We start from the raw sequence: 13325 nt of genomic DNA on the forward strand, positions 1-13325 counted from the left end.
GTGGCCAGATGTATGAAATGCATGTGAAACATTTTATGAAACGTGTTTCATGAACAACCTGGCAACTACGCTCTGTTTGACTATCAGACTGAGGATGATCATAGAAACTCATACTCATTGTAGTCTCCAATTTATAAAAAAACTAATTACCAAAAATGTCCAGTAAACTTTGAGTCCCTGTTGCTCACAATATCAGAGGGGAACCCATAAAGTTTGAAAAGCTGATCAACAATGTGGTGGGCTAATTCATGTCTCTTTATGGTCCACCTAGTCGATAAAAATCTAGCCATCTTGGGATCACGGGTCATCCTGGTCCAATCTGTAAGCCTACATTGGTAGGACACCCCGATCCTAGGGGCTAAGGCTCCGGTCCATTCCAGACCACGAGGGCTTGCTCACTAAAGCCTTTGGCAAGCTATCTGCATCATGCTATGGACTACCATGAGTAGTTCTAACTCATGGCCTAGGCAAGGGCCATAATACACAATAGTGTACACTCTTCAACCAACCCCCCAGTTATATAAGTGGATCCTATAGCTATAAATAGCCATAACTTATGGGGTTATCATTTATGAGCCTTAACCTCTAGACTTAGCGTGCATCCCTAATCCAAGGGTCCCCTAGCCCCCAAATTAGGCCACTAACCCAAGGTTAACATCAAGTACGTAACGTACTTCCCCTCCTTAAACATTTGCAAGCTCGTAAATGAGTGGAGAATCTATTCTTCAAACTAGCTACTGTCTCCCAAGTCGAGTCCTCTTGCCCTATCTTTCCACTTAATCTTATATTGAGAGATCAACGTATTCCTAAGCTTACTCTCCTTGAAGTCAACAATGAGTTCCGCCTCATGTGGAACAAAGGTCAAGTCCTCAATATCTACAAGTTCTTGACGTGACACAATGGTATCCTTGCACCCAGTTTCTCTTTGAGTCTACTCACATGGAAAACTAGATGAACTCGTACATTCACGGCAATTTTACTTTATAAGCAACCTCACCAATCTTTTTCGGAATTCTGTAAAGTCCATAATACCTAGGGGATAATTTCACAAAGTCTGCAAAGTCTCCGAACTCTTAGGTATCCTCAAATACACAAGCATTCCCTCATAAAACTCCCTTGGTGAACGCTTACTATCAACATAAAACCGTGCCCTAACCTCGCGATAGCATCTCTAGCACAAACTAGCATTTCTTGCATGTCAGCCAAGAAAATCTCTAGTGGCATCAATATGAATCCTGTTAATTCTTAAGGAAATTGGGGATCTAGGATGATATAGGATGTACCTCTCTCAATTAGATGGTTGCCTAGAAACGTATGCATGAAACATATCCTCCAAAATTGGATTCACCCTCTGTTTGCCCATCAAACTGAGGATGATCCAAGGAACTCATGCTCAATGTAGTTTCCAATTTCTGGAAGACTAACTATCGGAAGTGTCCAAAAAAAAATTCAATTCCTATCATTGATTGTGCGTGAAGGTAAACCATACAATCCGAAAAGCTGGCCAATAAACTGTTGTGTCAATTCAAATGCCTTTATTGTTGATCTAGTTGGTAAAAGTCTAGCCATCTTGGTTAGTCGATCAACAACTACCCAAATGGAACCATGTTGTAAAGCTTTTATAGCTTTATTAACATGATTAAGACTTAATTAATGAACATAAGACAAATACTGCAGGAAAAGACCGAGTGATTGCATTGAGACAGGGGCCTTTCTTAAATAGAGGTCGAAAGGGTACAATTGAAGAGGCACATCCTTGGGAAGGGGTGTGGCTCTTGAATCAATGGTTATGTCCTTTGTACTTAGGGTGTGTCTTTTAATGAATAGACATGTCCTTTGAGAGTGACCCATGTGTAAGGATGTGACCCTTCACAGGTGTCTTTACAGTTAATGAGAGATTGAGGAGTAATTAGAGAGAGATTAAGAGAGTTAGTCACAATCGTGACATTCCCTCCCACTTAAAATAAGACTCCGGCTAAGAAGAGATGGTTGTCTTTGAAAGAATTCCCGAAGAAGTTTTGGATATTCTTGTAAGTCTTCATCACTTTGCCAAGTAGAGTCAGAATCATCAAGATCTCTCCATTTAACCAAAAATTCTGTAGTGAGCTTATGTCGTGTTTCTTTTTGTCTGACATCAAGTATTGTCTCTGGAATTAAGAGTATGTGTTCATCTTCAATTTCTGGAACATAATCCAAAATATCTAAAACTGGGAAATCACCGTCCACAAACTTCTTGAGCCAAGAAATATGGAAAGTTGGATGAATTCTACCCCAAGAAGGCGGTAACTCCAACTTGTAACTGAGAGATGAGTTCTTCTTAATAATACGAAAGGGTCCATAATATCTTGGACGAAGCTTTGGAAAGACTGATTTCATTGTTTTGTATCGATGAGGAGCAATATATAATAATACCAAGTCTCCTTCTTGAAACTCAATGTGACGACAATGCTTATTAGCTGTGCACTGATATTGCTCTTGGACACTGACCATCTTATCCTTAATCTGTAATATAATATCTTGCATTTCTTGAATGAGTTGGTTTGCTAAAGCCACTTTATGTTGAAGAACAAAGTTAGCGGGAACCAGGGGAGTATAGCCATAAGCTGCTTGAAAAGGTGTCATTCCAATAGCTGAATGATAAGAATTATTATAAGCAAATTCCACCAAAGGTAAATATTCTTCCCATGAAGCTAATCGAGACTGAACATAATGATGCAGCATTTCTTCCAGAATCTGATTAACTCATTTCGTTTGTCCATCTGTCTGTGGATGATAAGCAGAGCTAAAGAGTAAATTTGTACCAAGAGACTTGAATATCAAAGTCCAAAAATTTCCTGTAAACTTTGGATCTTGATCAGAAACTATAGATTTTGGCAATCTATGAAGTTTGAAGATATACTGTATGAATAGTATTGCAATATCCGAATCCTAGACTGCTTTCTTGCATGGAATGAAATGTGCCATTTTAGAAAATCTGTCAACCACCACAAGAATCTGTGTATTGCCTTTAGAAGAACGTGGCAATGAAGTGATAAAATCCAGACTATTACTTTCCTAGCGTTCATTGGGAATTGGAAGTGATTGAAGAAGACCAGATGGAACTTGTCTGCTTGGCACAAAAGACATGCTGTGATAAATTTAATAACATCTTGCTTCATTTGAGGCCAATAGTATGTAGCTGTCAAAAGACGATATGTTTTGTTGATGCCTGGGTGTGCAACATAAGTGACCTCGTGATGTTCTTTCACCAATGCTCTTCGAACATAAGTATCATGAGGTACACAAATACGATCCTGATAATATAATAAACCATCCACTATTGTATATGCTCCATAAATCTTCAATTTGGAAGGAGTTGCATTCTGAGAATTGAGAATTCGAAATGCATTTCCAAAATCACGATCCTTTAAATAATGGTCCTTGAAACTTTAAGGTATATCCATTTCAACTGTAGAAATAGCCAAGACCGAAGTTGGCGGCATACGACTGAGGACATCCGCAACCACATTATAAGACCACGAACGTACTCAATTGTCATATGAAAATTGGCTAAGAATTCGACCCAACACGCTTGCCTAGCATTCATAAATGGCTACGTGAAGATGTATTTCAAAGAATGATGATCTATTTTCACCACTGAATCCGCACCAAGGAGATAATGTTTCCATGCACGATAGGCATGAACAATGGACGAAAATTCCTTGTCATATACTCGGTATCTTACTTGAATTGCAGAGTGCTTACGACTGTCAAATGCAATAGCACGTCCTTGTTGCATCAAGACGGCACCAGTGGCAATATCAAAAGCATCCGTATAAACATCAAAGGGGAGAGTAGGGTCAGGAATAGCCATGACAAGAGTTGTTGTCAAAGCTGTCTTTAAATTTTCAAAAGCTTGTGTTGTGACTTCAGTCCACTTGAATGCAGGAGCAAACTTTAAAAGTAGCTAGGCAAAATAATCAAAGAATGGGATGGCCTTCTCGAGATCCCGAATCAATGGGTCTCTTCACTGCCACTCTCTAGGGTCCCTCTATAAGATCAGGCGCACCAATCATCATGAGCAACAAGTTTTGCAAGTAAGTGTCATAAGGCATATTCTTCATGTCCAACTCTGTGAACTTCTGGATGATATCAAACTCATCTTCAACCTACAGGAATTCAGCCTGACAGTGGGCCTCAAAGTCAGCCCACAAAGTACGTTTCTTCTTCGTATCCCTCCACCAACTCAAGGCCTTCCCTGAACCATCTGAATTTTCTGGTTATCCGAAAAAGAGTGGAACTCAAAGTCAATGTTCCAATAGTTCAGCCAAGAGTCAACAAACTCCTGTGTCCACTCCTTATCACCCGCAAAATTATTAGGGGTCACAGAAGCAAGTGGGTTCGCCATAGCCCACTGGACGAGCATGAGTTGATCCCTCGAAAGTCAAATGGCATTTCCATCTTGGCATCAAAATAGACTTTCTCCACCGCTTCCACTTCATCAACGTTGTCCTCGAGCTACAGCATATCCTACTCTTGATGATCCTCAAGACGATCAGTCACGTCGTCATCAAAGTTGAGTCACTAGGGATGCCGTGGGTGTGGAGGAGAAGGAAAGTGGAGAAAAGAAACGTAAAATTCCCGGGGCTACAGCATATCCTACTCTTGACAATCATCATGATGATCAGTCACGTTGTCATCAAAGTTGAGTCATAGGGGATGCCTTGGGTGTGGAGGAGAAGGAAAGGGGAGAAAATAAAGGTAAAATTCCAGGGTTGAGGCGGGAAAGGTCGCCTCGCAAGGCCAAGGAAGTGATGGACTGGTTTGCGTCTTCCGAAACCTGCATATTGCCAAGCTCTGGCTGTTTATAAGTGCTTAAGAGAGAAAACCGGTTTTTTTTTAATGCTTTAGAGAGGTGCATGAGAGGCTGCGTTTTTTTCTAAGGTATGCTGTTTTTTAAACGCTACACACATGCACATTTTTTTCTTAAACCAAGCATGTTGGATACAAGGCTGCTTCCTGCATATGTAAGAGGGAGGCAAACTAATCAGAAAGAGTTACTACAAGCACTCAGGTACAAGCTTTAGCCCATTTACGATGATGTGGGGAATGAACCCAAATGGTTAAGCTAGCTCGAGAGAGTATAAAGAAGGTTCAAGATAGGGCAAGAAGTTATGTGAACGTACACCAAAAAAAGGAAGAACTTACTACAAAAGATATGGGCTTTTTTTTTTTACCTCATCATTCTAAAATCGTTAAGATAGCAAAGTCCCTAAGCTATCTTTGAGGTATTGTGGTCCATTCACAATGCTTAGAAAGATAGGTGAGATTGCATACAAATTAAAGCTACCAATATGAAGAGGAAACACCTATGGCCCAACTGCATTAATTAAAATATTGAGGTGAAAAGCCCAAGGGGATTATAGCCTTAGAGAAGAAATTGGCCACACAGCAAGCATTAGGCAAGGGGGGACATTATAGAGCATGTGATAGAAGCCTCATTTAAGGAGTTACAAAGAAAGGGGCAAGGAATTACATACATGCCAGGCCAGGACGGAAAACTGTAAACAGTTAAGTATGTGTTCAAAACAATCAATCAATTAATGGCCGAGCTGAGTACTTGTGCTTTGACAAGCTGAGATGTTTTAGGTGATGTTACAAATGACCTGATCCGTAAGTGTCAGCCACTGAAAGGAGGAAAAGAGGCTGCTTCCCCCCCATCTTGGTAGGTGCGGCGGGCGCGCCAGAGGACCATGCAGATGTGGAGAGTAGCCATGACGTCCTGGAGAGTGACATGATGTCTGCATGGGCATTAGCACCTAGATGGGCAGGTAGCAGAGTGTGCTTGAGTTTCTAGAGAAAAAGACTAGTGAAGACACTATAATGGTCCCCACTAAGTTCTTGCCATCCCCAATCCTTCCTTCTTCACCAGGTGGCTGTCCATCCAGAGGGTCCGGGCACGATGTAGCAGCAAGGCTGCCGAGGGGAAAAATGAGCAGAGAGTCGCTAGAGAAGGATGGAATGGAGGGTGGTAGTTGCTCTAGAGGCCCACGGGAGAAAAGGAAGGAAGCGCGGGGGGGGGGGGGGGGGGGGGGGGGGGGGGGGGGTATTTCACTGAAGACAGTAGCTCTCTGTGTGTACGAAGGGCCCCCTTGGTTGTCTGGAGGTGTCCCATCTGATGCAAGATAAGTGAGTGGGGACACTGACTCATGGATGCCTAGATAGGGGTGGGGCCAGGATGGCAGGGGGGTTTCCCATCAGGCCCAGTCTGTGCAGCGGCAGGTATGTCGAATCCTATGTGGTCTCTGCAGCAAGATCCTCAAGTTATGATCATACCGGTTCTGATACCTCAGGCTGCAGGTCAGGAGAAGCCCTCCCACATCAGCAGGGACGTCTCCGTCCCCAGCAATGGCCAAGGGTATGCCATCTGTGCTCCAGTGAAGGCTGCTGCTGCTAGTCCACCTAGCGGGTTTTTTTTTTTTTTTTTTTTGGGGGGGGGGGGGGGAGGGAAAGTGTTAATAGAGATGACTAACGCAACAGACGACTTAACAGAAACACAAGTGCACACAAGTAGCATACCACTCTACCATATTTTTATTATATCTTGAAAAAAAAGCCCTAGAAATCTGCAAGTCTCAATCTTCCTCCACAGCTGCCAGCATTAGCGTGCAGACAGGGTTCTGTGTGACTCAGGTTCAGTAAGAAAATTGGTATTAGGTTTTCTATTTAATACTCACCTTCCAGACATTTGACAGGCTTGTACATGGGGCTTCTGCTCAAGATATAATAAAATATGGTAATTGTTTTAGGTTACCGGTGGCAACAACCAAGCCTGGACCAACCAGCTTGCAGGCAGCCAAATATGAATATGGTGGGTTGGGTGGGGGAAAAATGGGCTGGCCGTACAGTCTGACCTGCTCATGACGAGCCAACCAGCAGCAAAGAGACCCCCCTGCCTCTTTATAAAAAGGACACCCCAGTCTTCTCTCTTCTGTCATGCTTGGTTACAGAGCTGTCCTCTTCTGAGCTGCTGTGCAATATAAGTCAGCAAGTCCAAGTCTTCCTCCACAGCAGCCAGTTTTGTATGCAGACATGGATTGTGCTACGTGGGTTGAGTTTGAAAATTGGAAATGAGTTTTCTCTTCAATTCTCAGCCTTGAGTCATTTGAGAGGCTTGTACATACTGCACAGCGAGCTGCTCACACTCATAGAAGGAAGCAACCCTTAGTGCTGAAATCTCTGTTAGCAGGAGCAACTGAAGAAGAGGCATCTGTTTATGAGGAAACAGTTTGATGGTCGGCTGGTTGTGAACAGGTCTGGCTGCACGACCAGCCCTTTTTGCCTCCAAATCTACCCGCCCTGTTCATATTTGGTGGTCCACAGGTTGGTTTATGCTACAAATGTGCTTGGAAGCTTGGTTACAGCTCAAAACAAGTTATCCATTCACACACATACAAAGTACATATGTATCTAAGAAAACACTCCAGGTCTTGCTTAGTAGTATTTGAAAGGCAGCTTGGCATTTTTACCCTTGAGTAATGTTTAAAAGGTATTTTGGCACGAAAGGGTGGAAGAAACTTACTCTCCTTAACAGTTCCATACAACCAACACAGCACTTGATCTGCAAATGCTAAACATACTCCTCCCTGTTTAGATAAAAAATATTAGCTCAAAAACAGAAATCTACTACTCACGCACTTAACATTTACATACACAACAAAGCTGGTAGAGCCAACAATGAGAGGACAGGACCAAAAACCATCAATGCCTAGTAACAGATGAACAAGAAAGACTTGGCATGTGCCTGTAATTGTCCCTTCACTTGACACACATGCTTGACATACATACTGAACCACTATCTTTAGTATGATCAGACGGCTAAGACAAATAGGTGTACAGGATAAGGTTATTTGGGCCACAGTCACACTCTATGTGCAGGTCATTGATCAAGTACACACACAAAGCAAGGCCTATCAGAGCCGGTACACAGCACAATCAAAGTTAGACAAGACTGCCCCCTTAGTGGGGTTATACATCTTTAAACAACTAGCCTGAAAAACACTACCTGCCACAGATTTCGTTCTTTTACTCGCTGAGTTATCTCCCTCGTCCTCATGACCTCTGTTCGCACAGTATAACCATTATCATCTCTGTGCACCAAATCATAACAATTCCATTCAAAGACTGAAGGAAAGGGTTGTTGCTTTTAGTTTTAAAATGAAACAAAACCATAGCACATTTACCTGAATGCACACACAATTTTTGACACACCAGCAAGAAATGATTGTATCTACAACGCCCAAAAAACACAGCCATTGCTTAGAATTCATCTTAAAGTAACAGAAATGTACCAATTGATAGTTAACGTTATTTCCCAAACTTAGCAAAAACCAAAGTGTGATCTTGACTCCATGAGAGTCCATTCACAAAGCTATCATCAACGCCATCATGGATAGCACAGACTATGTGTTATGACATCCCCACTCACGTCATCGGCACTCAAGAGTAGGTGTAAGTTAATGTATAAAGAAACATCGCCTTAGTAGAAAAAAAAACCATAAAACTGAACCATGAACCACTAAAGAAAACGCACGCACATCATCATGGGTTTAGAAAATCTTGTACGTATATGTATTGTTGCATGTGACCTAGCCCTCAGGAAAAGGTGGTGTGTGAATAAGCATCTCATTTATATAGGGCATAAGTGTTGCTTTGACTACAAAGAGAGATTCGAATCGAATCTCATTTATATAGGGCATAAGTGTTGGTTTGACTACAAAGAGAGATTCAAATGGAATATCAAATAATGTATGTGCCTGCACCTTCTTGCAATAATACTGCTATGGTTCGAATGGAATCCCTATCAAATAATGTGTGTCTGCGCCTTCTTGCAATAATGCCACCATGGTCGCAAGTTGACTGGGTGAGCTATCTCACTCTTATCCTCCAAGTGTTTGAAGGAGTTTTATGCACCTCATCTCATCTGCCATGATGGCAGTCTAGTCATCCGATGAGATTTGTCCTTGGATACCTCCATTTGCTATATAAGGAGGCCCATTCCTTAGTAATTCAACATTTCAAGCCCATCTTATAGAGCTAGCATGCTAGTGTTCTAAACTTAGGTCATGCTCTTGCCTTACCTCTAGAGAACCTTAGAGGGAGATACTGAGGTAAACTTGAGGAATCGACATATAATTCCATATCCTCCTTTGTAGTACGGAAATCAGAGACTGGTTAGCTTGGACTATCATTCCTGTTATGAAAAGGAGAGACCCGGTCTTTCTTCGGTGACACCTCCGGTTGAGTACGAAGATTCGGAAAATGACTTACCACTTGGCTTTGGGGATAGGCCTCATGGTACAAAAGCCCAATGCAGGGTGAAAAGCAATGTACAATTTCAGCTTAAAATGGCACTTTGACCTTCTAGACAGTAAGAAACCAGAGAACATCAGATTTCTCATCGAGTTTGTGAGTATTGTGGGCTCTAGGATCATGAATTAACTGTGCGCAAAATTGGTGATTTTAAATGACTCTGACGATTATTAAACATTTAGTAGAATATTTTGACCTGGTGAACCCAGCCAAAAGATTGTGTTTCCCTCAATTTGTCGGAATTGTGGATCTGCTGAACACATGACGGAGCTTTGCCATTTCCTGACCAAGCAAGTAGATTCTGAGCAAGACGAAACTGCTGGAGAATCTCGGGAGATCTCAGATGATCCTTCAAACCAATGATACTACAAGGATAATTTTGGCATAGCTTTATGCTATGGTTTTGTCAAATCTTGCAATTTTTATTATTGATTTTAAGCTAAGTACTACACTAGATGTAAGTTGTACTTTTTGTTTAAATAATATATTTATATGCTGAGTTCTTTTGCTTTTCGCTTTGTTTTAAGCAAACTCACTCTTGTTTGAAAAGGCAAGAAGAAAGGTATCTGTTTTGAATGCGTTTCAGGACGTTATTTACGGATGACAAATCTAGATTTACTATTTTCAATATATCAGTGCAATGCCCATAACTTGCTTTCTTTTGGGTTGAAATACCTCCTATGTCTAGGGAAAATAGTTTTTATTCGAAATTTAGATCATTCCGTATCGACGAATATTGGATTTTGGTAGACTTCATGTCTTCTGGACTTCTTTGATTTTTATCTCAATGAATATTGATGGCTTGGATTGAACCTTGTGTGGTGGGGCATTGACAAAATTGAAACATGAAGCATGGCTGGTCATGCTCAAAACTAGCGTGGACAGCACATAGAGGGTGGTCCCTCGAGCATGTCTCCGCGGGATTGAGTGCTCATGAAGCCTTAGATAGACCGGGCGGTGCCTGGTCGCTACAGGTGGTCTTGGTGGTAGTATTCTTTGGATTGAAGAGCGGTGCTCTCATTCATGGTTGTGCGGGATGCTAGAGATATGAGTGCTACTCCTCAATTGGACAAGCAAGGCTCGTACGACTGGTACTTGTCTAGCTCTTGTACAGGGCGTATGAACCTGCAAAGAGATTTATGACGGTCTGCGAATATATATGGATCATATGGGTGGTGCCCATATGGAGTTAAAGAACATAGTAGAATGGTTTGTGCATGCGTATGGATCATATAGGCGGGGCTCGTATGGAGTTCAATGCCATGGTGAAGAGTCGAAAGACTCATGAACAAGATGGTACCTTGATAAACAACTCGTGGGATGACTAGCGGTCAATAATGGATTCATGGATTTCTAGCCATACGGTTGGTTTCAATTTTAAGTAGTTGATCTCTTATTCTATGGAACATCACAGTTGGCTCTTATGCCTCAATATATCAATAGCTTTCTTGTCTCGGGCCACCATGCCTTGGAGTAACTTGTCCACATAACGACCACGACGGTAGCGTCTCAACAAAGCCTATCCAACTCTTCTATTAAAATTTTCTTTTGAGCATCTAGAGTCTGTTGAAACTTTGAAGCCATATTCTCAAACAATTTTTTCATGTCATAACCCAGTAAGGCCGATCTGTCCATAACATGGATGCCTGTGAAACTCCCAATCTAGATCCTTCCAAGATCTTTGCTCTTCTCCAAACAACTAGAGAAGTTGTGCTTTGATATCAGTGTAACAAATCTTCTCGGTCGACTAAGAACTTTGAAAAATTAACCATTTATAAATTAACCACACAGCTGAAAAATAAAGATTTGCACAAGACACCACACTAGGACCGGAACGGCCAGCCTCCCTTCGACGGAATGCTCTATTCCTCTGGAGTAATCTTTCAAACAAAGGGTGCCCAGAATCGGAATTTTCCAAGTACATAAGATTTACAATCAAAGAAAGAAGATGAATCTACGAGAACGCTATCCCATCAACTCATAAAGTTCTGCACTTCTAACCCAAGACTAGGTTTTCAAGATATCTTGTAAAGCAAGCAGCTTCTCCCGCGATGAAACTTTCCAGAATTGCTCCCTGAAGCACTGTCTATGCACAGGTCACCATGAAAACATATTTGGCACCTGGAAGCAAACATAAAACACTTACCTGTCGCGAAGAGCCCCATTTTCCAGCCCTGAATCACTAAAAAAGAGCCCAAAAAGCAAGATGCTTTTTGCGATGAAAGTACCCGAAATCACACACTGGAGCTTCTCCTATGCATGGAACACCTGGAAGATTCACTAACATCCGCATCCATCACGATGAAACAAGATGTTCAGCCCTCAATCTCTATTTTCAGCCAATAAACACTTCAAAGGAGAGCTTATACGTGTATGATATGACTAAGAGAGGCCCGGCTCATGCATGTGTGAGAGAGAGAGAGAGTTGTACGGCCTGTTTAGAGGCCGTCCAGCACAGAAAACAGCCATCGACCAGCCCTACATGTCAGCGCAAGAGAGAAGGAGAGATGAAAAGTGCATGCTCATGCTAGTTATACCCACAAATGCAAGTGGGCCAGCTGTCGACCAGCTCAAGAATAGCTTCCCTAGCCCTTTTTAGCAACTCTTTCTAGCTTTCACGCGCCCAATCTTGTGTTTTGTCCAAAGTTCATTATAATAGTCCACCTCTATAAGTTATTAAATTTTGGCTGCCCAACTTCAATGAATGTGTACACATATACTTATAAACCTTAAAACCCATATAAATGAATAAAATCCCATGAAACTTATGCTTTGTGGCCATCTTTCATGCATATCCATGCCAGTTAAACCTCTATAAAGACTCCACATCAAATCCTGACCTCAATGGGTGTCCTCTTTCATGTAAAATGTCCATGTCTCATAAAATATGAGCCTATACTTGTGCACACCATACCATGTATGTGTGAAACCATAATTCACATGAGTTCTAGAGTGCCTGGCAACCCATCATACCGGTGGAAAAATTCCCCGTTCACATCCTTTGTAAACATAAGTCTGGGCTCACCAGACATTGTCCAAATCAAAAGGGTGGACCAATGGCGTCAGTGAACCCGACCAAAAACATTACTAAGAAGCAAATGATGGAGTAAAAGGTACGGTTGACACTCATGGGAATATCTACTTGTGACAAAAGGCAAGGAGATTAAGGCGTTCACAATCAAGTGGTCCTTCATCAAACTTCGGTGCTCTCAATCTCCACACTTAAATTCTCTCAACCCTTATTCCATTCTAAGCCTTATAACTTTGAAATTTTCAAAAGTGTTCACATTAAATCTTCTTAGGGATCATTCATATGGGAGTTGATGCATAACTTATGCACGTGGCATTTGCAAGACTCATATGGATTTCCCTCAGGATAGCTGGAGCTCGTCGCAGTTTCATAAGGTAAAGCAAATGATTAGAGGCATCGACAGTGATACCACTTGATCTTGAGGAATCGGAAGTCATACCTCTTGGTCCTAATGGCATTGTCATGTGCACACAGTGTATCTACCGTGTGCAACACGCACACAAGACTAGCTTCGAGGCTTGGGGTAGCTTGGAACTAGGCAGGCTGATTGGCGAGCTAGGCTAGGGATAGACTGATAGGCAGGCACCCAAGTGTGGGGACGGGCGGTGACCAGCCAAGAGCCTATAAAAGGGTGGCCAAGGTTAGTCAGTTGGTCATAGAGTTTCACGAGTCTTTTCAAGAGCTCTACGATCAGGAGCCTGGATCTAGTGCAGACACGCACATGCTTCATGCAACCGAGGTCAGCAGAAGTCTCAAGGCCCACGAGGGTAGCTCCGTGGGCGGCGGTATGGGACGTCACGAGGTAGAGATTGGTCGGTGCGTCTTGCTAGTTATCTCAGCTCGTGGCTCGGTGGGGACAGCCAAGACTTGTGGGTTTTCCCCACGGCTGTCATGGTTGGGTGGTGAGTCAGGCCTGCACCCCCTTCACGTTGTTTGGCTTTGT

General features: G+C 42.3%; 1 protein-coding gene across 7 annotated transcripts in view; it reads right to left on the reverse strand.

Annotated features, from left to right (window-relative positions):
* The window catches only part of LOC147636592 (glycine-rich protein), a 64830-nt gene that overhangs the window by 15614 nt on the left and 35891 nt on the right, over nucleotides 1–13325 (reverse strand). For 4 of the 7 annotated variants that reach the window (XR_015266171.1, XM_086800016.1, XM_086800015.1 and 1 more), the window contains exons 10-12: nucleotides 8223–8269; nucleotides 8045–8129; nucleotides 7562–7625 (exon numbers count right to left, since the gene is read on the reverse strand). Coding sequence is in view for 6 of the 7 variants with exons in the window: in XM_086800016.1 (XP_086656142.1) it covers nucleotides 7562–7625; nucleotides 8045–8129; nucleotides 8223–8269 (196 nt within the window). In the remaining variant the exon portion in view is untranslated. The remainder of the gene's footprint in view (nucleotides 1–7561; nucleotides 7626–8044; nucleotides 8130–8222; nucleotides 8270–13325) is intronic. The other 3 variants (XM_086800019.1, XM_086800020.1, XM_086800018.1) reach the window with 1 other exon arrangement.

This window comes from Cibotium barometz, chromosome 7, assembly GCF_041138505.1.
Source record: "Cibotium barometz isolate CiBa-2024 chromosome 7, ASM4113850v1, whole genome shotgun sequence".
NCBI lineage: Eukaryota > Viridiplantae > Streptophyta > Polypodiopsida > Cyatheales > Cibotiaceae > Cibotium > Cibotium barometz.